General features: G+C 46.8%; 1 protein-coding gene across 1 annotated transcript; it reads right to left on the minus strand.

Annotated features, from left to right (window-relative positions):
• Positions 1 to 550: 550 nt before the first annotated feature.
• LOC123092209 (probable LRR receptor-like serine/threonine-protein kinase IRK) lies at positions 551 to 4457 on the minus strand. The gene is made up of 3 exons (XM_044513910.1): positions 4229 to 4457; positions 2480 to 4135; positions 551 to 2364 (listed from the first exon to the last, which is right to left on the minus strand). Exons 2-3 carry the CDS (start codon positions 3931 to 3933, stop codon positions 888 to 890), a joined length of 2931 nt encoding a protein of 976 aa, XP_044369845.1. The 5' UTR covers positions 3934 to 4135; positions 4229 to 4457; the 3' UTR covers positions 551 to 887.
• Positions 4458 to 23502: the final 19045 nt, after the last annotated feature.

Raw genomic sequence — 23502 nt, forward strand, 5'->3', positions numbered from 1 at the left:
ATCCATATCAACCTCTTACGCTCTGTCTGCTCTGTCTGTCTGTATAATTCCAAGCAGAGTCAGGTTAGATCAAGAGACAAAACATCAGACCTTCTCACACATCACTTGCTATGTAGACTAATCGGTATGTAGTATTCCCACGATACAAGACGTAGCTTGCAAAAACGTCTTATATTATATCATGAGACAGAGGGACTACTTGTGGACTGGTTCAAGTACAACAAGAAAAAAAAAGGTTAAAAATTTAAACGAAGGCATTTCTGAACCAGATGACACATACTGGGCACTGAAATTGCCGGAACACATGAAATGAAAGCATCGTTGTTTCCCTCTTTGATAGAGAAACAAGGGAGTTTCTCCGGCACCACAAATACACAAGAATTTTATAGTAGCTCAAGTGCATATAAAATTTTAAATTACAGCTAGACCTAGCTAGAGATGACAGGATTAGATCAACTGGACCCGCCATACATGGTTTGAAAAGGAGACACCAGAGGACAACACAAGTAGCATCACTCCATCACCGCACTGCACAACTGAAACTAACAACTACAGACAACTTGTGGACAAGACACCACAAAAATACGAATACTTTTGAAATAAGTCTCATGCTTATAAAACTGATGTGAGAGGATCCACAACAGACATCATACTGATGAGGATCAAAGTCAAACACATCAACAGCCATAGGCCATGAGACCGTTGGAATCCATTACATAATTTCTTGCCTATCAAAGACTAGCGTTGGCACTTGCCATTCTGCTCCTACTACCTAAAGCACACTAGATAGAACTTCCTTGTCTTTCGTCGCTTAATGGTTACCAAGCAAAGAAGGATACCCAAAATGAAACAAGCCCCAACGAGAAGAGGGCCAAAGCAGATAGACCTTAACCTAATTCGGCTTCTGGGCTGTCCTGTGGGCATCTGATCAACTCCAATATGTTCACCACCTCACTCATGTCTGGCCTATTGGAGGGAACCTGAGAAGTACAGACTAAGCCAAGTTTCATGATCGGAACAGCCTCTTCCAGTGGGAATTTTCCGCAGAGCTTCTCATCGACACACTCTTCCACTTTGCCTTCATCCAAAGCAGCCCTCACCACATCACACAGTACAATAACATCATCTTCCATGTACTCCACTGGTGCCCTCCCTGTCATGACCTCCAGCACAAGAACTCCAAATCCATACACATCACATTTCTCGGTTATCTTCACAGTCCTGCATGTAAATTCTGGTGCGATGTAACCAAGTGCACTCTGTACCTTGCTGCTTAGAACATACCGATCCAACACCGGCAGTAGCTTTGCCAATCCGTAGTCCCCCACCTTGGCCTCACCAGAACCATCAAGCATAATGTTGCTTGACTTCAGGTTGTAGTGGATAATGTCATGCCTGTGGAGGTGAGCCAGGCTTCTTGCCATACCAAGAACTATGTCAAATCTTTCCTTCCATGAAAGGTAATTTGCATTGGACGATTCATGAAGTTGTTTATGCAAGTTACCCCCAGAGACAAACTCGTAGATAAGAAGCTGAAGTGATGGCGTCCAGTAATAGCCCTTGAGTGCAACAAGGTTACGGTGGCGTAACTTGCCCAGCATCTTCACTTCCCTCTCAAATTCATCTTGAGATTTGACCAAGCTTGACACTGTCAGTTTCTTGATGGCAACAGGTTGGCCATCTCGGAGAGTGGTCTTGTAAACAGTGCCAAAACCACCACGGCCGAGCTCACAGTCCTTGTTCAGAAGAGCATGGGTACTGGCACTGAATTCTGGATTGCCTCCTCCAAACATTACAAGCTTGCCTGCATTCACGTCAGTTGTTGGAGACTGACTGAGATATCCATCCGAGAGTTCCAGCGCAGCAGCAGCAGCAGCAGCAGCAGCAGAATGAGAACCTGGGGCGCGAACTTGAAGGTTAAGAACAGTAATGGTTATGATACCAACAGCAATGAGAACAGCAGCACCGATTGCAACAAGGGCTGAGATGCTCAGTATGGTTTTCTTGTGATGGAGCCCCCCAGGCACAGGCTCTTTCTGTGCTAGCGGATTGGAAGAAGAGTCTGGATTCAGTACAATTGGTTTTGGTAGTACACCAGGACAAGATGAGTTGAGCTTTGCACCGCAAAGGCCAGGATTGTCAGACACAGATGAGACGGAAATTGTGTCAAAAAAGCTACCAGGAGGGAGATCCCCGGAGAGCTGGTTATGTGAAATGTTGAAGCGAACGAGGTGGGCAAGGTTGGAGAGCTGTTTTGGCAGACCACCCATGAGCTTGTTCCGAGAAAGATCAGCAGTCTGAAGGTTGGTGAGATTGGCTATTGTTGCTGGAATAGCTCCGGTTAAACCGTTGTGTGATAGATCCCTGCACATAGTAACCAAGCATACAAATACAATTAAAGGCAGAATTGCATGAACAACTCCAAATATATCAGCCTAGCGAATCGAGTCGAATAAGAAAGAGGTGCGCTTAAACTTACAGTGACGTGAGGGCAGAGCAATCCCCAATCTGGGGTGGGATTTCTCCAGTGAGGGAGTTCTTGGCAAGGCTCAGCACTTTGAACGACCTCCCTCCAATGGTAGATGGAATGCTCCCATTGAGCCTATTGGCACTCAAATCAAGCAGCTCCAGTGACTTCATCTCCACAATGCTGGCTGGAACACTCCCAGACAGCGAGTTCCAAGACATGTTCAGCGACTGCAAGGTGAGCAGTTGCGAGAGTTCGGACGGGATCCGTCCTGAAAACGAATTGCTTGACAGGTCCACGCCTTGAATCACAGAGGATCCATTCACAGGCACCATCACCTCACCACTGAATGTGTTGTAGGACACCGATACCCATCGCACACCGGATGCAAATACCCAGGTAGGCAGGCTGCCAGTGAGGGAATTCCAGCTCACGTCAACGTGCACTAGGCTTGTACATCCACCGATTGACTCAGGCAAGCCACCGGTGAACCCATTTCCGGACAGCCTCAGCTCCCTCAGTGACATGAGCCCACCAATTGACCCCGGAATCTCCCCGGAGAACTTGTTCCCCGACAAATCTAGCGTCTCCAGGCTCACCATTTCTCCAACCCAAGTTGGAACATTTCCGGTGAGCTCATTTGAGCTCAAGTCAAGGTCTGTGCAAGTGGAGAGCCTCCGCAGGGACTCTGGCAAGTTGCCGGAGAGCGAGTTAGAGCTCAGGTCCAGTGACCGCAGCAGCGGACAGTCCCCAATGTCATCCGGGAGGCTGCCTGTGAGGCGGTTCCTGCGCAGGTTCAGCGCCCGCAGGTTGAACATCTTGCTGATGCCCACAGGCAACTCGCCGGTGATGACATTGCCGGAGAGGTCCAGAGTTCGCAGCGCATTCAGGGACCAGATGCCGCTGGGTAGCATGCCGGCCAGGCGGTTGGAAGACAGGTTGAGAGACGCGAGCGTGCCGCACGCGCCCACGTCCGGGGTATCACCGGTGAAGGCGTTGTTGGCCAGGGAGACGTCGCGGAGGGCGTGGCACTTGCCGAAGAATCCCTCCGGGATGGCGCCCGAGAAGGCGTTGGAGCTGAGGTCGAGCGACTGGAGGTCCGGGAGGCGGGCGAGGTCGGGTGGGATGTCGCCGGAGAAGTTGTTGGCGGAGAGGGAGAGCGACTGGAGCGACTCGAGGCGCAGGAGGCCGCGTCCGAGCTTGCCGGAGAGGCCGAAGCCGGCGAGGTTGAGCCCCGAGACGCGGCCGGTGCGCGGGTCGCAGGTGATGCCGGCCCACGCGCAGGCCCGCTCGTCGTCCTCGCTCCACGTCGCGAGGCGCCCCTCCGGGTCCACCACGTCGGCCTTGAAGACAATCAGCCCCAGGACGTCGTCGTTCAGCGCCGCCGCCAGGCCCGCGCGGCCGCCGCCCTTGGCCTCCGCCAAGAAGACGAGGTGGACGAGAAGCAGCAGCACGAGGGACCGCATTGCTGCGACTTGGATCCCAGATGGCAAAGGCCCCGACAGCACGGCAGCAAGAAGTGAGGGCTTTTATGGGCTCGGAACAAAGAGGAGACGCCCCAAAATGCCGATTCCGGGGAAGCGGATGAGCTAGGACCTAGGAGAGATGGGATTCAGTCAAATCTGCAGCAAGAGGACCTCCAGGCTTGGGACGCCGCCCTCCCCTCCCCTACAAATTCAAACAGGAGAAGAAACCAAGTCTAAGTAATTGAGCTGCAGGAATTCGGGGTCTAAGGAGTAGCCGAGGTGGGTAAGGACGTACCGGCACGGGAACCTCCGCCGTCTACTTGTAGGGCGCAGCCGCCTCACCGGAGAACGCCATTGTTGCAGGTCGGAGAGGAGCGAAGGCTTGGGGGGAGCGGCGTGGAGTGTCGAGTGAACAACCGTGGTGGTATATGTTCGTGACAAAAGGAAAAAAGGGGCGAGGGGGGAAAAGCTGCTGCGAGCCTGCGACGCAGGAGTGATCGGACGGCCATGACCTGCTGTAGCACGCCATCGAGGGTTCGGATGGGCCGGGCGCGCGGGCTAAAAAGTTTGTGCGCTGCGCTTGGGCCGTGAGTATGGACCGAGAGCGGCTGCCCGAGCCCGACCAAGAAAAAGAAAATAGGCTCGGAGTACGTGTGCGGGGCGGTGCACGGTTCGAGGCTGGGTGGACCGCGCCCGCGCGAGTAGAAAGAATCTCGGGACTTTTCGGTGCTTTTGAGGTGGACCTGAGCTGCATTGGATTCTTTCCTACACGCGTCAATGCCCGTTTTCATTTTGATACAAAATGACTATCTCCAACCGCAACCCGTAAATTTTCTTCCGCATCCGTTTCCGGACAGCGGATCAATGCATGCGCGCGGATGCAGAAGGCCGTCATCTAACGCTATCCACATACATTGCAAACTCTTTTTGAACAAACCAGATGAAATTCATGGAAACACGGACGGATTTCAGACAAACATGACGGATTTCATACGGACCGAACGAAAACGGTTACATTTTGGATAAAACTATGTGCGGTCGCGCAGAGCTTCACTCCCACGACACGAATACACTACACTAGTCTACGGCCAGCCGCAGTGGATCCCTTTGTCTTCCCCATGTCCGGCAGCCCGCTAACCGGACTGGCCGGAGTCCCGGAGGCATATTCTTCCTCCGTATCTTTCCTATGTCCGGTTGCGCCGCTCATCGGAGTGGCAAAGAGGATGCTTCAGCCGGAGAGGAAGGGTGCTTTCATGGAGCCCAGACAGGTGTGCCCAGGATGGTCTGAGATAAAGACTTGGCAGGTCACCGGCTGTACAAGCCGGCGACGTGCCGGCGGTGGCCCCCATGGGATAGAAGCAGTGGCAGCCTCACGTATTCTACCTCTCCTCGATGATGGCGGCGAACGCGGATATGCTGGCCGCCACCTCATTCACAGCCGCACAGCCGGCTTCTTTTTCTGTCTGCATGGTGCGGCTACGCGCGCGTTGACGGCGGATGGCACTGGAGGCGCAGGACGACGCGCTGTCATCGACGATGCCCGTGACGTCGTGCTCCCCGCCGTGCTGGCCTGGAGCAACTCGCCACTCCTCGGCGAGTTGATGAACCATGCGTCGGCTTGGGGCGGCAACCTGCTCCGTCTAGCTTGGAAGTGGAGCAGCGAGCTGCCTCGCTCGTATCCGGCGGGCTCGATGGGCCACCCAGCCGGCTCTTATGCCGGAGAACTGCCTTTCCGGTTCGTCGGATGCCATCAAAATAGTGGAGAAAATGGTGGAAGGAGGTGATGGGAGCGGGCAGAGTGGTGCAATTCTTGCCCGAGGCTGACGTCATTTAAATAGAGGGTGGACGGGAGAAGCTTGCCCGATGTTGCATTTAATGTTGGCGCACTCGTGATCGGACGTGTGGCCAGAGTAGGTTTTTCGGCTTCCACGCGGGTTTAATGGAGGCGTGTTTAGCCGGGCGTGTAGCGGGTGTCGCCCTCGGCCGGCGCGCCGCTTCAGTGGCGGAGGCATTGAGAGGTCACGTCTGCCATAAGCCGCCTTCAGTGGAGTGGCGCGCTCTACAACGGCATGAATGCGGGCAGTTGGGCGACGGGCGGGAAGCGCGCGTGTGCGGGGGAAGGTTTTTGGTGCGTCAGGGCGGTCAGAAGCGGGCGTGACAGCAGCCCGAACTCCCACACACCTCCCCCACGTTTGTCTCCGGGTTGGAGGAGGATACGCGTTCGGACCGCGCCGCGGACAGATATAGGATCGAGTCGGATGGCTTCCGTGGTCCGAACTGATGAGGGGGGTTTGCAGGTCTTCGTTAGAGATGCCCTAACACCCTGGCCACTCTAAGGGCAACTCCAAGGCCGTCGACGTATTTCGTCTGCGCATGTTGTTTGGGTCGAAACTGGCAGAAATTACGGCTCAACACGCCGATGCAAATGGATGATGTCCGTCCTTTGTCCGCCCGCGACCATTTTCTACCCAAATTTGGGTCGGCTTTGCATCAGCGCGGAAGAGCTGACGCACGCGACGCCCGTCCTTCTCCTCCTGGCCCGCCCGTAGGGAGCACATCAACCCATTTTCCCCCATTATCACAAAATTCCTCCGTCATATATTGCCCTCCTGCCCACTCAACATGCCGACGCCCCCCCCCCGGCACGCCGTCGACATGGTCGTCTAGCCCGTGCACAAGAAGCAACACAAAAAGGAGTCGACGTCGGAGCAGAAGCCCATCTAGTCAGTGAAGAGGGTTTGCCGGAGGAAGGACGAGGCCGAGAAAAAATGAGAAGGTTGCCGCAGCCGCCCTGGTCACCGCCGCTCAACAGAATGCCACCATCAAGGGGAAAGGGTTGGTTCAAGAAGAAGCAAAAGGATATGCTCGAGCTAGAAGGTTGATCTATGGCCGAGAGCGTCATCTTTTTTGTATGTCGGCATGAACCACGACCCAGATGTGTGGCATGGTTGAACTATGTCTGTCTTTTTGTGCTCTGCCAAGTGTGCCGACATGAACTATGGCTGGCATGTATGCCGACTGCTGGCATGTCCGCCAACATGAACTACGACCGCTGGTCCATTTTTTTATTAAATTTGCTTGCCAAAAATTCAGACGCGCTTACTAAAATTTGTCGGCCAGTTGGGTGCACCAGTTAGGTTTGGGTGGACGCAGTCAGACAACGCGCCTCCAGCTAACCCAAACAAATGAAAAGCAAACAAAAACCACGTATGTTTGCGTCGGCATGTTGGAGTTGCCCAAACAGATTTTTGAAATTATTTTAAATTTAAGGAAGTTTTATAGGATTCTAATCTAGAATTCTTTTTAGACGACTGAAGGATTAAATCCTCCAAAATTATATGAATTTCCTTTTCTAAAAGAAGGTTAAATCCGTTGACCTCTACATCGTTGTGATGCACACAAACATTATTATTAACTAGATAACCCATTGTGGCTTTGGGTAAAACCCAACTTAAGCCAAGAAGCGAAGTAAACTATGAACAACATATTGCACGAACGATCCCTAAATGGGCAAAAAACAAACGCAAGCGAGGACTTAGGCGATCTATTTGAAGGATATTCTTCATGCACTATCTGCATGTGATTATTCGTATTGTGTTTGAATTTGTGAAAAGTTCTGCTATTAATTTTGAGTATGGTAGGAATGAAGTTCCCTTAGAGATGAATGGTCAAGTGTTTACTATGTGTTTGAAAAAAAGATTTCTCTATAAAGATCTTCATGTGTGTGTGTGACAATTAATATGGGTGTCCATATCACACTATTAATTTGACCGAAAAGAGTTTTGGGTCATGTCCACATATTACCGAACCTACAGGGTCACATGCTTAATGGTCGATCGTTTGATAAAAGTTCTGGGAGGTTCCGAGAATAACCCAGTGATACCAAGAGTGGCCCAAAGTTGCCCAGAAAGCCTTTAGAAAGTTCTAGAAGGTTCTATAACACTCAAGCGGGTTGTCCCCTTGGCTTTCCCGATGGGGCGGCATCCACATGGGCCAAGTCTACCAAGTGGTGGGACCCACACCCAAACTTGTTGGGGAAGAAAGCGGTGCATTCATGAGCAAGCACCTTGGGGGCATATTTGGGGGGGGGGGCTAGGGGTTGCCTCCCTTCCCTGTTGGAAATATGCCCTAGAGGAAATAATATTGTATTATTATATTTCCATATTCATAATTAAGTATTTATATTTCATGCTATAACTGCTATGATCCTGGAATATGTGATTTAGTGGAAAACTGATATGCATGTGTGAAATGATAAATAGATAAAATAAAGGTTCCTAGTCTCGTATCTAAGACTAGCTCAAGGGTTGTTGGTGATCACGTTTTCCAGATCTTAGGATATCTTTAAGTGTAACAATAGTCCTGAAACAATGTTGAGATTATGACATTCTAAGAACGATCATATCAAATTGACCCAAACTTGTTTGTTATGACTTGAGATAATATCACATGTAATCAATTGTAATAACACAGAGTGTTAACATGTGGTTTTGCTCCATAGACCATGAGAGTATCTCACTCACTTCTTACCATACAATGAGCTTTGGGGTTGCTAAAACATTACCTCTAACACGGTGATCACAAGGACAACTTACAGGTTTATGGGAAAGTTTGACAAGAAACAAATAACTTGAGAGTGGGATTTGCTTCTCCAATGATGGAGAGATATTCTAGGTCCCTCTTGGTGTGACGGCATCCATCATAGTATGGTCTGACACAGGTGACTACATCACGAGGATGCCAGAACACGACAATGAGGAAAAAGAACAAAACCGGTAACGAGGATTTTGATATAGTGAGCATGTGATGACTTGGGAGCAAATCGGGCATCCTAGGTTTTGTAAAGTATCACGAAGCAAAGGGAACATCACATGATAACTAAAGGTTCACTTGAATATTATTCATGTGCTCATAGGTATCGATATGGACGTCCATAGTTCAGTTGTCGGTCATTGAATGAAGGGGTTTTGTTCATGTCTATGAGTTACTGAACCTACTGGGTCGCAAGCTTAAGGCAATTAGGATCTGCTGAGTGTTAGGAGGATGGGACTGATGAGAATATTTTTTTGGATTTGCTTCATTAATATTCAGAATAGTTCCGAGAGGATCCGAAAGCGTTTCAGGGTCACCGAAAGGGTTTTCGGAGTTTATCGGGAAATATTGGCTATTTTCGATAATTAATATATAGGTGGAAAATGTTTTTGGTGATGTTAAATTATGTATAAAAAGGTCTAATAATAGTTAGAAGGCTATTATATTAATTTAAATACCAACAAGCCTTAAATGGCCAAGAGGTGGAAGGCAACTTGGGGCCCAAGGGCCCAAGTGAGGAGGCGCCTCCCTTCCCTAACGAAGGAGGCCGAATTGGGGTAGGGGAGGTGTTGGACTCCCCCCTTGACCAGAGCACCAAGGAGGAATCCTTCGTCCTTGGCGGCAGCCCTCCCTCTCCCCTCCAACCTATATATACTTGAGGATTTGTGCTCTTTTGAATATACAAGTTTTGGAGCCTCCTCTAGTTCTTCTATTTCTAGTTCTAGTTGGCCCTAGTTGACTAATTAGTGCTACACTAATCCTCTAATCCTCATAACTGGAAGCCCTATGTGGTTCTAATCTCGTCCCTCAATTCTCTCGCGACAATTAGCTCTAGACGGCAAAGCGCTGCTGGATCATGAAGGCTGTTGCTTGCAACCAAGTAGAGAGGTCGTGCTTTCTGTAGTCGGTTCGAGGGACTGTTTGTGGGATATTCATAGGATCGTTCATCGATGTTTTAGGGACTCCAATTATGATCTAGACTGACACGTTCTTCTTCCGCTGCAACTCGGTGATGGTAATGATCGTGATCCCAACTCATTATGCATCTTCATATTGATCTTGGGTGTGCATAGGCACATTTTTTTCCTACTGCGTTTCCCAACATTGTTAGGTTCCACCCCTTGGTAATCTATAAATAGAGGGTAGGGGCAGCACAAGGATGACACACAACAAGCCCTAAGGTTGCGTCCCTCTCCCTCCGTGACATCTCTCTCCTCGCCGTAAGGTTGCTCTGCCTCCTGCTCTCCGTAGTTCTTCGGCGTGGAAGGTGAAGCACCATTAAACCATTGACACGGTATGCATGGATATCATCGAGGCATCATACATTTGGTGCTTGATTCACTACAAAAGAAAAGACACATCCATGACATTATGGCCCAAAGGAAAACTTTTTTCTGTCATGGATATGACACTTCTATGACGATAATTGTCAACAAAAACACATATCATCATAGATGTGGTGGGCTCTACTTCTATGACAAAAAATTATGATAGAAAATTGGCTTTTCATCCTAGGCGGGCTGGAGACGCACCTGCATGACATTCTTTGGGCCGTCCATGATGTAAAAAATCTTGGTAGAAGTGAGGGAAAGGAAAATTTTGGGGAGTTCCCTGTTATGGTGGGTGGTCTGGGCTGAGCGATGCAGTGTGGTTTGCGCATTTCTCTTGTACGCAGGTGTGTGTGAGGCATTCGCTAACTGAACCTGGGCGAGGCATTCACTTACTGAATCGGAGCGATCGATCAATCCCTCGCACTAGCTACATACTAAACACACGATCGATCCCAATATGCACTGAAGCCGATTGATCCCTTCACTGCTAACTCAGCCCGAGCTATCCCTTCGCTGTGAACTGAACCCTACCGATTCCTTCGCTGCTAACTGAACCCGATCGATCGATCGTTGTTGCATGCTGTCGGTTTCTAGGAACGGGGGTACCCAGACTTGCCTGCCTGCGGCCTGCGGCGTGGCTCAGGGAGTGGCCCAGTATGGCCCATCTTCGTCAACAGATACTCAAGACCCTCGCGAGGGGCCAAGCCTCGCGGGGCGGACGACAAGAGGCTTCCTCGGGCGCAGCCTCGTCAGGCTGGCTCGCGAGGAGGCGGAGAGATCAAGGTGGAGTACCTCACGAGGTGCCCATGACGCAAGCCATGACGACCGAGGCCAGGCGGGCACCGGCCTGCGCAGAGTCCTTGTTTCCTCTTTGGTGCAAAGGGGCAAGCGCAGGCAAGAGTATCAAGCAAAGGCAACCATTTCAGTGCAACAAGACCAAGACCAGCAGGGCGGCAGGATGGAGGTCATCGTGGAGCCCAAGCCGGTGTCACCGTCAAGGTCTTTGGCAGGCGAGGACTGACTTTAGTCAGGATAAGTGTACTAGATGTTCCCCTTCAAAATGGCCAATTGTTGGCGCCCTTCCCACTCAATATTTGGGAAGAGGCCCAGGGCCTCCCTCTATAAATAGAGCTAGCCACCGCAGAGTAGAGGGAGGAGAGATTTTGGGTAGACTAGTGAGAGAGAGAGGCGACTGAACTCATCCAAGCATTTCATCGCACCAGCCAAGAACAGCCCCTCGCGAGGCTGTTCTTCCTTGTACTATTCATCATCAGCCCCTGAGGCAATCCACCACACCACAAACTGGAGTAGGGTATTACACCACAATGGTGGCCTGAACCAGTATAAATCTCGTGTCCCTTGTGTTGTTCTTCGTGTAGTTTAGATCCTTGCGAGGCAACGAGACGTGGGTAGTGATACGTCCATTTTGCATCATGCTTTTATGTCAATATTTATTGCATTATGGGCTGTTATTTCATGTTATGTCACAATACTTATGGCTATTCTCTCTTATTTTACAAGGTTTACATGAAGAGGGAGAATGCCGATAGCTGGAATTCTGGGCTAGAAAAGGAGCAAATATTGAAGGACTATTCTGCGCAACTCCAAAAGTTCTGAAACTCCACGAAATACCTTAAAATAAATAAAGAAAAATCGTTGCCAAAGATGAAGGCCAGGGGGGCCACACCCTGCTCATGAGGGTGGGGGCGCCCCCCCTGGGCGCGCCCCCTACCTCGTGGGCCCCCTGGTGGCTCTCCGACGTCCATCTTCTCCTATATGAAGTCTTTCGATGAGAAAAAATAGAAGAGGACCTTTCTGGACGAAACTCCGCCGCCATGAGGCGGAACCTTGGCGGAACCAATCTAGGGCTCCGGCAGAGCTGTTCTGCCGGGGACACTTCCCTCCGGGAGGGGGAAATCATCACCATCATCATCACCAACACTCCTCTTATCAGGAGAGGGCAATCTCCATCAACATCTTCACCAGCACCATCTCATCTCCAAACCCTAGTTCATCTCTTGTATCCAATTCTTGTCTCCAAGTCCGGGATTGGTGATAGTAGGTTGCTAGTAGTGTTGATTACTCCTTGTAGTTGATGCTAGTTGGTTTATTTGCTGGAAGATCATATGTTCAGATCCTTTATGCACATTATATACCCTCTGATTATGAACATAAATATGCTTTGTGAGTAGTTACGTTTGTTCCTGAGGACAAGGGAGAAGTCTTGCTATTAGTAGTCATGTGAATTTGTTATTCGTTCGATATTTTGATAAGATGTATGTTGTCTAACCTCTAGTGGTGTTATGTGAACGTCGACTACATAACACTTCACCATTATTTGGGCCTAGAGGAAGGCATTGGGAAGTAATGAGTAGATGATGGGTTGCTAGAGTGACAGAAGCTTAAACCCTAGTTTATGCGTTGCTTCGTAAGGGGCTGATTTGGATCCATATGTTTCATGCTATGGTTAGGTTTACCTTAATACTTTTGTTGTAGTTGCGGATGCTTGCAATAGAGGTTAATCATAAGTGGGATGCTTGTCCAAGTAAGGGCAGTACCCAAGCATCGGTCCACCCACATATCAAATTATCAAAGTACCGAACGCGAATCATATGAGCGTGATGAAAACTAGCTTGACGATATTCACATGTGTCCTCGGGAGCGCTTTTCCCATTATAAGAGTTTGTCCAGGCTTGTCCTTTGCTACAAAAAGGATTGGCCCACCTTGCTGCACTTTATTTACTTTTGTTACTTGTTGCTCGTTACAATTTATCTTATCACAAAACTATCTGTTACCACTTATTTCAGTACTTGCAGAGAATACCTTGCTGAAAACCGCTTATCATTTCCTTCTGCTCCTCGTTGGGTTCGACACTCTTACTTATCAAAAGGACTACAATAGATCCCCTATACTTGTGGGTCATCAAGACTCTTTTCTGGCGCCGTTGCCGGGGAGTGAAGCGCCTTTGGTAGGTGGAATTTGGTAAGGAAAAATTTATATAGTGTGCTGAAATTTTCTGTCACTTGTTACTATGGAAAGTAATTGTTTGAGGGGCTTGTTCGGGGTATCTTCACCCCGTCCAGTAGAGCAAAGAGTTGCTCCTCAACCTACTGAACCTATTGAAAATGAAACTCCTTTTGAAATTCCTTCGGGTTTGATGGAAAAACTGCTAGCTAACACTTTTGCAGGAGATGGAACAAAGCATCCTGACGAACATCTACGCTATGTGGATGATATTTGTGGACTATTTAAGCTTGCAGGTATACCCGATGATGTTGTTAAGAAGAAGGCTTTCCCTTTATCTTTGGAGGGAGACGCATTGACATGGTATAGGCTATGTGATGATACGAGATCATGGAACTATAAAAGAGTGAAATTGGAATTTCATCAAAAGTATTACCCTATGCATCTTGTTCATCGTGATCGCAATTATATATATAATTTTTGGCCTCGCGAAGGAGAAAGAATCGCTCAAGCTTGGGGGAGGCTTAAATCAATGTTATATTCATGCCCCAATCATGAGCTCACAAAAGGAGTGATTATGCAAAGTTTTTATGCTCGGCTTTCTGATAACAATCGCACCATGCTTGATACTTCTTGTGCTGGCTCTTTTATGATGAAGCCTATTGAATTCAGATGGAATTTATTGGATAGAATTAAATGCAACTCTGAAGATTGGGACCTCGACGATGGTAAGGAGTCAGGTATGACACCTAAGTTTGATTGTGTTAAATCCTTTATGGATACCGATATTTTCCGTAAGTTTAACACTAAATATGGACTTGACTCTGAGATAGTAGCCTCTTTCTGTGAATCTTTTGCTACTTATGTTGATCTCCCCAAGGAGAAGTGGTTTAAATATCATCCTCCCATAGAAGTAAAAGTAGCTGCACCTATTAAAGTTGAAGAAAAGACTGTCACTTATAATGATCCTATTGTTCCTACTTCTTATGTTGAGAAACCACCCTTCCCTGTTAGAATGAAGGATCATGCTAAAGCTTCAACTCTTGTTCGTAAAAGTAATACTAGGACTTATACACCTCCTGAGCAAGTCAAAGTAGAACCCAATATTGCTATTGTTAAAGATCTCTTGTCTGATAATATTTATGGGCATGTTATTCAATTCTCTGGTGAAACTGCTAGAATTGCTAAACCTTGTGATAGAGATAAACATAGACCTGTGGTAGGCGTGCCCATTATTTCTATTAAAATAGGAGATCATTGTTATCATGGCTTATGTGATATGGGTGCTAGTGTTAGTGCAATACCTCATTCCTTATACAAAGAAATTATGCATGAGATTGCACCTGCTGAGTTAGAAGAAATTGATGTCACAATTAAACTTGCCAATAGAGATACTATTTCACCAGTGGGAATTGTTAGAGATGTTGAAGTCTTGTGTGGGAAAACCAAATATCCCGCTGATTTTCTTGTTCTTGCTTCTCCACAAGATAGCTTTTGTACTATTATATTTGGTAGACCCTTCTTGAATACTGTTAATGCTAAGATAGACTGCGAAAAGGATGTTATTACTGTTGGCTTGGATGATATGGTTCATGAGTCTAATTTCTCTAAATTTAGTAAACAACATCGTGAGGAAGAATTGCCTAGTAAGGATGAAATTATTGGTCTTGCTTCTATTTCCGTACCTCCTAGTGATCCTTTAGAACATTATTTGCTAGACCATGAAAATGATATGTTCATGCATGAAAGAAGGGAAATATATGAAGTATTCTTTAAACAGGAACCTATTCTGCAACACAATTTGCCTGTTGAAATCCTAGGGGATCCTCCTCCACCCAAGGGTGATCCCGTGTTTGAGCTTAAACCGTTGCCTGATAATCTTAAATATGCTTATCTTGATGAGAAGAAGATATATCCTGTCATTATTAGCGCTAACCTTTCAGAGCATGAAGAAGAAAGATTATTGAAAACTCTAAAGAAGCACCGTGCCGCTATTGGATATACTCTGGATGATCTTAAGGGCATCAATCCCACTCTATGTCAACATAAAATAAATTTGGAAGCGGATGCCAAACCGGTTCGTGATCCTCAACAATGTTTGAATCCTAAAATGAAAGAAGTGGTAAGAAAAGAAATACTCAAGCTTCTGGAGGCAGGTATAATTTATCTTGCTGATAGTCAGTGGGTAAGTCATGTCCATTGTGTCCCTAAGAAGGGAGGTATTACTATTGTCCCTAATGATAAAGATGAATTGATTCCGCAAAGAATTATCACAGGTTATAGGATGGTAATTGATTTCCGCAAATTAAATACGGCTACTAAGAAAGATCATTACCCCTTACCTTTTATTGATCAAATGCTAGAAAGGTTATGCAAACATACACATTATTGCTTTCTAGATGGTTATTCTGGTTTCTCCCAAATACCTATGTCGGCTAAAGATCAATCAAAGACTACTTTTACATGCCCTTTTGGTACTTTTGCTTATAGACGTATGCCTTTCGGTTTATGTAATGCACCTGCTACCTTTCAAAGATGCATGATGGCTATATTCTCTGACTTTTGCGAAAAGATTTGTGAGGTTTTCATGGACGACTTTTCCGTCTATGGTTCCTCTTTTGATGATTGCTTGAGCAATCTTGCTCGAGTTTTGCAGAGATGTGAAGAAACTAATCTTGTCTTGAATTGGGAAAAGTGTCGCTTTATGGTTAATGAAGGTATTGTTTTGGGGCACAAAGTTTCTGAAAGAGGTATTGAAGTTGATAAAGCCAAGGTTGATGCTATTGAAAAGATGCCATGTCCTAAGGACATCAAAGGTATAAGAAGTTTCCTTGGTCACGCCGGATTTTATAGGAGGTTCATTAAGGACTTCTCAAAAACCTCTCGGCCTCTGACTAATTTATTACAAAAAGATGTACCATTTGTCTTTGATGATGATTGTGTAGAAGCATTTGAAATACTTAAGAAAGCATTAGTCTCTGCACCTGTTGTTCAGCCACCTGATTGGAATTTACCCTTTGAAATTATGTGTGATGCTAGTGATTATGCTATAGGTGCTGTTCTAGGGCAAAGAGTTGACAAGAAATTGAATGTTATCCATTATGCTAGTAAGACTCTAGACAATGCTCAAAGAAATTATGCTACTACCGAAAAGGAACTTTTAGCAGTTGTATTTGCTTGTGATAAATTCGGACCCTATATTGTTGATTCTAAAGTAACTATTCACACAGATCATGCCGCTATTAAATATCTTATGGAAAAGAAAGATGCAAAACCTAGACTTATTAGATGGGTTCTCTTGCTGCAAGAATTTGATTTGCATATTGTTGATAGAAAAGGAGCTGAGAACCCCGTTGCAGACAACTTATCTAGGTTAGAGAATGTTCTTGATGACCACTACCTATTGATGATAGCTTTCTTGATGAACAATTAAATGTCATACGCACTTCTCGTAGCACTCCATGGTATGCTGATTATGCTAATTATATTGTTGCTAAATTTATACCGCCTAGCTTCACATACCAACAAAAGAAAAAAAATTATGACTTGCGACATTACTTTTGGGATGACCCACATCTTTATAAAGAAGGAGTAGATGGTGTTATTAGACGTTGTGTACCTGAGCATGAACAGGAACAGATCCTACGCAAGTGTCACTCCGAGGCATATGAAGGACACCACGCTGGAGATAGAACTGCACATAAGGTATTGCAATCCGGTTTTTATTAGCCTACTCTCTTCAAGGATGCCCGTAAGTTTGTTTTGTCTTGCGACGAATATCAAAGAATTGGTAATATTAGTAGACGTCAAGAAATGCCTATGAATTATTCTCTTGTTATTAAACCATTTGATGTTTGGGGCTTTGATTATATGCGACCTTTTCCTGCCTCTAATGGATACACTCATATTTTAGTTGCTGTTGATTACGTTACTAAGTGGGTAGAAGCTATTCCAACTAGTAGTGCTGATCATAACACTTCTATTAAAATGCTTAAGGAAGTTATTTTTCCGAGGTTTGGAGTCCCTAGATATTAAATGACTGATGGTGGTTCACACTTTATTCATGGTGCTTTCCGTAAGATGCTTGCTAAATACGATGTCAATCATAGAGTTGCATCTCCTTATCACCCGCAGTCTAGTGGTCAAGTAGAATTGAGCAATAGAGAGCTCAAATTAATTTTGCAAAAGACTGTCAATAGGTCTAGAAAGAATTGGTCCAAGAAACTGAATGATGCATTATGGGCCTATAGAACTGCATACAAAAATCCTATGGGCATGTCTCCGTATAAAATGGTTTATGGAAAAGCATGTCACTTACCTCTTGAACTAGAACATAAGGCATATTGGGCTATTAAAGAGCTCAACTATGATTTCAAACTTGCCGGTGAGAAGAGGTTATTTGATATTAGCTCACTTGATGAATGGAGAACCCAAGCTTATGAAAATGCCAAGTTGTTTAAAGAAAAGGTTAAAAGATGGCATGACAAAAGGATATAAAAGCGTGAGTTTAATGTAGGTGATTATGTATTGCTATACAACTCTCGTTTAAGATTTTTTGCAGGAAAACTTCTCTCCAAATGGGAAGGTCCTTACGTTATTGAGGAGGTCTATCGTTCCGGTGCCATAAAAATCAACAACTTCACAGGCACAAATCCGAAGGTGGTAAACAGTCAAAGGATCAAACACTATATCTCAGGTAATCCTATAAATGTTGAAACCAATATTATTGAAACCGTAACCCCAAAAGAATACATAAGGGACACTTTCCAGAACGTTCCAGAGTCTGAAAAGGAATAGGTATGTGGTAGGGTAAGTAAACCGACTCCAAAACAATTTTTAAGGCAATATTTCTCCGTTTTGGAATATTTAGAAAAATAGAAAAATAAGTAGCAGTCCAGGGAGGACACAAGGCCTCCACGAGGGTGGAGGGCGTGCCCTACCCCCCTGGGCGCGCCCCCTACCCCGTGAGCACCTCGTGTGCCCTCTGGACTCCGTTTCCTTGCACGATACGTATTTTGGTCGGTAAAAATTCATTATATATACTCCCGAAGGTTTTGACTCTCGTATCACGCAAATATCCTCTGTTTCTTGTTTCGAGCTGTTGCTGTTGCAGATTAGAGCAAGATGTCTTCCCAAGATTCGGAGGGAGAGAGCTACATGGCTGATTATATTGCAAATCCAAAAGTATATGGGGACGTGGAGCATTATGGTTGGACCACGGAGGAGGAAACGAGTTCCGATGAAGAGGACTATCCCCTACCTCAACCTGGTGATATGCATGTGGAGTTCAAGAAGTCAAGCCTCCATAAGGTTCAATCTATCCCACCTTGTTTTTTGCAGGACAGCAAGGCAACACTATGCAAAAAGATAATGAAACTTGAGCTCGAGAATGAGGATCTGAGGGAGGAAAATTTTAGCCTCAGACGCAAGCTAGAGAAGAAAAATGCAATGAGTCCATCATCAACAACACCTCCGAGGACATAATCACCTGGGTATGGGCACTCCCCTTGGCAACTGCCAAGCTTGGGGGAGGTGCCCTGGTATCGTATCACCATCACAAGTCCTATCTTTACCGTTTTTCTTAGTTCGATCCTATTAGTAGTATCTTGATTTAGTAGAATAAAGTCATGGCATGATCTAGTTTTGAGTTTTGCTTTATGATCTCTCTTTGTAATAGAGTCCGTGAGCTATATAATAAAGATTAGTGTTGAGTCAAGGGCTTGAGTATTTTGCCATGATCTTGGGTGATTAGAAGAAAAAGAATAAAAAGAATCAAAGAGTTCATATTGATCTTAGTGAAAGTAATGACTCCACATAGAAAGAGTATGATGATTAAGAGTTGTTGGGAGTTGATAAATATAGCTTTGGTCATTGTTGCAATTAATAGGAAGTAATAAGGAAAGAGAGGTTTCACATATAGATATATTATCATTGATATCTTTTATGATTGGGAGCACTCATTAAAATATGACATGCTAAAGAGTTGAGGTTGGACAAGGAAGACAACATAATGAGATATGTTTTCTTACATCTGAGATAAAGTATGTTGTCATGGTTCCTCTACCATGTTGAGTTTGCCTTTCCCCCTCATGCTAGCCAAATTCTCAGCACCAAGTAGAAATACTACTTGTGCTTCCAAATACCCTTAAACCAGTTTTGCCATGAGAGTCCACCATATCTACCTATGGATTGAGTAAGATCCTTCAAGTAAGTTGTCATCGGTGCAAGCAATAAAAATTGCTCTCTAAATATGCATGACTTATTAGTGCGGAGAAAATAAACTTTGTACGAACTTGTTGTGGACGCAATAAAAGCGACGGACTGCATAATGAAGGTCCACATGCAAGGGGCAATATAAAGTGACATTCTTTTGCATTAAGATTTTGTGCATCAACCCTAAACGCGCATGACAACCTCTGCTTCCCTCTGTGAAGGGCCTGTCTTTTATTATTATCCTCTACCTTATGCAAGAGTCACGGTGATATTCACCTTTCCCTTTTTATTTTATCCTTTGGCAAACTCAGCATGTTGGAAAGAACATGATATATATATCTAATTGGATGTGGGGGAGCATGAATTATTATTTTTGACATTACCCTTGAGGTAAAAAGTTGTGGGGCAGAACTATAAGCCCCTATCTTTCTTTGTGTCTGATTAAAACTCCGTAACCACAAGTATTGCGTGAGTGTTAGCAATTGTGAAGGACTAAGTGATAGTTGAGTATGTGGACTTGCTTTTAAGCTCTGACATAAACTCTTTCTGATGTTATGATAAATTGCAATTGTTTAATGACTGAGGGTACAATTTGTTGGTACTCAATAAGGTTTCTGATTCATACTTTGGCTTTGTGAAAAGATCATCACTTGAACATGAGTAATCATATGACAAAATCTATATATGTTGCTGTTATGAAATAATCATGATGCCTTCATGTCCGTATCTTATTTTTATCGACGCCTCTACCTCTAAACATGAGGACATATTTATTGTTATCGGCTTTTCGCTTGAGGACAAGCGAGGTCTAAGCTTGGGGGAGTTGATACGTCCATTTTGCATCATGCTTTTATGTCAATATTTATTGCATTATGGGCTGTTATTTCACGTTATGTCACAATACTTATGGTTATTCTCTCTTATTTTACAAGGTTTACATGAAGAGGGAGAATGCCAGCAGCTGGAATTCTGGGCTGGAAAAGGAGCAAATATTGAAAGACTATTCTGCGCAACTCCAAAAGTTCTGAAACTCCACGGAATACCTTAAAATAAATAAAGAAAAATCGTCGCCAAAGATGAAGGCCAGGGGTCCCACACCCTGCTCACGAGGGTGCCCCCCCGGGGCGCGCCCCCTACGTCGTGGGCCCCCTGGTGGCTCTCCGACGTCCATCTTCTCCTATATGAAGTCTTTCGATGAGAAAAAAATAGAAGAGGACCTTTCAGGACGAGACTCCGCCGCCACGAGGTGGAACCTTGGCGGAACCAATCTAGGGCTCCGGCAGAGCTGTTCTACCGGGGATACTTCCCTTCGGGAGGGGGAAATCATCACCATCGTCATCACCAACGCTCCTCTTATCGGGAGAGGGCAATCTCCATCAACATCTTCACCAGCACCATCTCATCTCCAAACCCTAGTTCATCTCTTGTATCCAATTCTTGTCTCCAAGTCCAGGATTGGTGCTAGTAGGTTGCTAGTAGTGTTGATTACTCCTTGTAGTTGATGCTAGTTGGTTTATTTGGTGGAATATCATATGTTCAGATCCTTTATGCATATTATATCCCCTCTGATTATGAACATGAATATGCTTTGTGAGTAGTTACGTTTGTTCCTGAGGACAAGGGAGAAGTCTTGCTATTAGTAGTCATGTGAATTTGGTATTTGTTCGATATTTTGATAAGATGTATGTTATCTAACCTCTAGTGGTGTTATGTGAATGTCGACTACATAACACTTCACCATTATTTGGGCCTAGAGGAAGGCATTGGGAAGTAATAAGTAGATGATGGGTTACTAGAGTGATAGAAGCTTAAACCCTAGTTTATGCGTTGCTTCGTAAGGGGCTAATTTGGATCCATATGTTTCATGCTATGGTTAGGTTTACCTTAATATTTTTGTTGTAGTTGTGGATGCTTGCAATAGAGGTTAATCATAAGTGGGATGCTTGTCCAAGTAAGGGCAGTACCCAAGCACCGGTCCACCCACATATCAAATTATCAAAGTACCGAACGTGAATCATATGAGCGTGATGAAAACTAGCTTGACGATATTCCCATGTGTCCTCGGGAGCGCTTTTCCCATTATAAGAGTTTGTCCAGGCTTGTCCTTTTCTACAAAAAGGATTGGGCCACCTTGCTGCACTTTATTTACTTTTGTTACTTGTTGCTCGTTACAATTTATCTTATCACAAAACTATCTGTTACCACTTATTTCAGTACTTGCAGAGAATACCTTGCTGAAAACCGCTTATCATTTCCTTCTACTCCTCGTTGGGTTCGACACTCTTACTTATCGAAAGGACTACGATAGATCCCCTATACTTGTGGGTCATTAGGTAGGCAGGAGGTGTGATCTCCGCGTGCGCCCCAGAGTTCGAACCTTGAGGGTCTACCGGAACCCGAAATCCGACATTTGGCGCGCCAGGTAGGGGTGCGCTGGAGCTTTCCCTTCCACCGACCCGCTCTCCGCCAACACCACGGTTCGCCCTCATGATGGGCAACACACCGCCCGCTCCGGTCGCCAGCGCCAGCACGGGCGCCAGGGGGCTCCGAGCCTTGGCCCCCGCCTTGCAACAGGTGCGATGGCCGAACAAGTTCAAGCCGTAGATGCCACCGCGCTACAACGGCACGGCCGATTTGCTGGTTTTCCTATTGGCATACGAGGAGGCCGTCCTCGAGGCCGGGGGCGACGACAGGGTCATAGCTAACTGGTTTCCCATGGCCCTCACCGGCGTCCCGCACATGTGGCTGCTCCACCTGCCGACGGCTTCCGTGGCCTCTTGGGGGGAGCTGCGCGGCCTCTTCCTCGCCCAGTACGCTGCACCGGCGCACCCGGTCGTCGCAACTCTCTTAGGTGGCTCGCAGGCACCACCTTCAGGCCGCCACATCAAGTCATTCGTCCACCAGATCGGCGCCACTTCCGCGCTGCATGGGGCTCCTCCGGGCTGGGCGGCGCCTAAAGCCGATATAGCCTTCAGCTCGGATGATCACCCCTCCAACTCAGCCTGCTCGGGCGCGCTCCCAATGCTGTGCACCCCCACCATCTGTCAGGTGGCCATCACGAGGACCCTCATCGACGGCGGTGCTATCCTCAGCGTGCTCTCGATGGAGGCCTTCAGCCTCCTCCACGTACCGCCGGAGCGGCTTTAGCCCAGCAAGCCCTTCTTGGGCGTCGGAGGTAGCTCCACTAGCTCCCTGGGGCAGATCCACCTTCCGGTGACCTTCGGCACCTACGACAACTTCCGCACGGAGCTAATCGACTTCGACATCGCCCCCATCGGCCTCCCATACAATGCCATCCTCAGCTACCAGGCACTAGCCCGGTTCATGGCCGCAACTCACCCATCGTACAACCTCATGAAGATGCCCGGGAGTAGCGGCATCCTCACCGTGCCCGGAGACACCGGGGATGCGTTGCAAGCGCTCAAGCTTACCTTCAAGGCTGCGGCGGTGGCGCAGCCCGCCGGCTCAGACGCCCCTGAGCCCAAGGGGGCTGCACCGGCCAAGAAGAAACATTTATTCACCCAAGACAAGGCAGAAACCAAGCAGGTACTGGTCGACGAGGATGGATCTACTAGTGCCACCTTCACCATAGGCGCCAACCTCGAGCCCGAGCAGGAGGAGGCCTTGGTGAAGTTCCTACACGCGAACAAGAAGGTATTCGCGTGGGAACCTGATCAGCTAGCAGGGGTCCCGAGGGGTGTAATTGAGCATCACCTCAACGTGTGCCCCAACGTGCGCCCCATGAAGCATAAGGCGAGGCGGCAGTCCATTGAGAAGCAAGCTTTCATCCTCCAAGAGATCCGCAAGTTGGAGGCGGCAGGGGTCATTCGCGAGGTCCGCTACCCGGATTGGTTGGCTAACCCGGTTGTCGTGCCAAAGAAGGGGGGAAAGGAACGCATGTGTGTCGACTTCACCAACCTCATCGACTTCACCAACCTCAACAAGGCCTACCCGCAGGATCCATTCCCACTCCCTTGCATCGACCAGATCACCGACTCCACCGCTGAGTGTGACTTGTTGTGCTCCCTAGATGCCTTCTCCGGCTATCACCAGATCAAGATGGCAGTAGAAGATGTAGAAAAGACGGCTTTCCTGACCCCATGTGGAGTGTACTGCTATACATGCATGCCGTTCGGGATGCGCAATGCAGGTGCGACCTTTCAGTGGCTGATGACATCGCCAAAAGGGCATCCATGCGGCTACCTCAGGTGCCTGGCGTCTTCGAGGAGCGGCTCTTCAAGCCCTCGG

This window comes from Triticum aestivum, chromosome 4B (genome assembly GCF_018294505.1).
Source record: "Triticum aestivum cultivar Chinese Spring chromosome 4B, IWGSC CS RefSeq v2.1, whole genome shotgun sequence".
NCBI classification, from domain to species: Eukaryota; Viridiplantae; Streptophyta; class Magnoliopsida; order Poales; family Poaceae; genus Triticum; species Triticum aestivum.

Excerpts from the sequence above, each read along its gene's own strand:
- LOC123092209 (XM_044513910.1), bottom strand. The coding sequence starts at position 3,933 with ATGCGGTCCCTCGTGCTGCTGCTTCTCGTCCACCTCGTCTTCTTGGCG. Across the intron at positions 2,365-2,479 it reads TGCTCTGCCCTCACGTCACT|GGATCTATCACACAACGGTT; the intron begins GTAAGTTTAAGC and ends TACTATGTGCAG.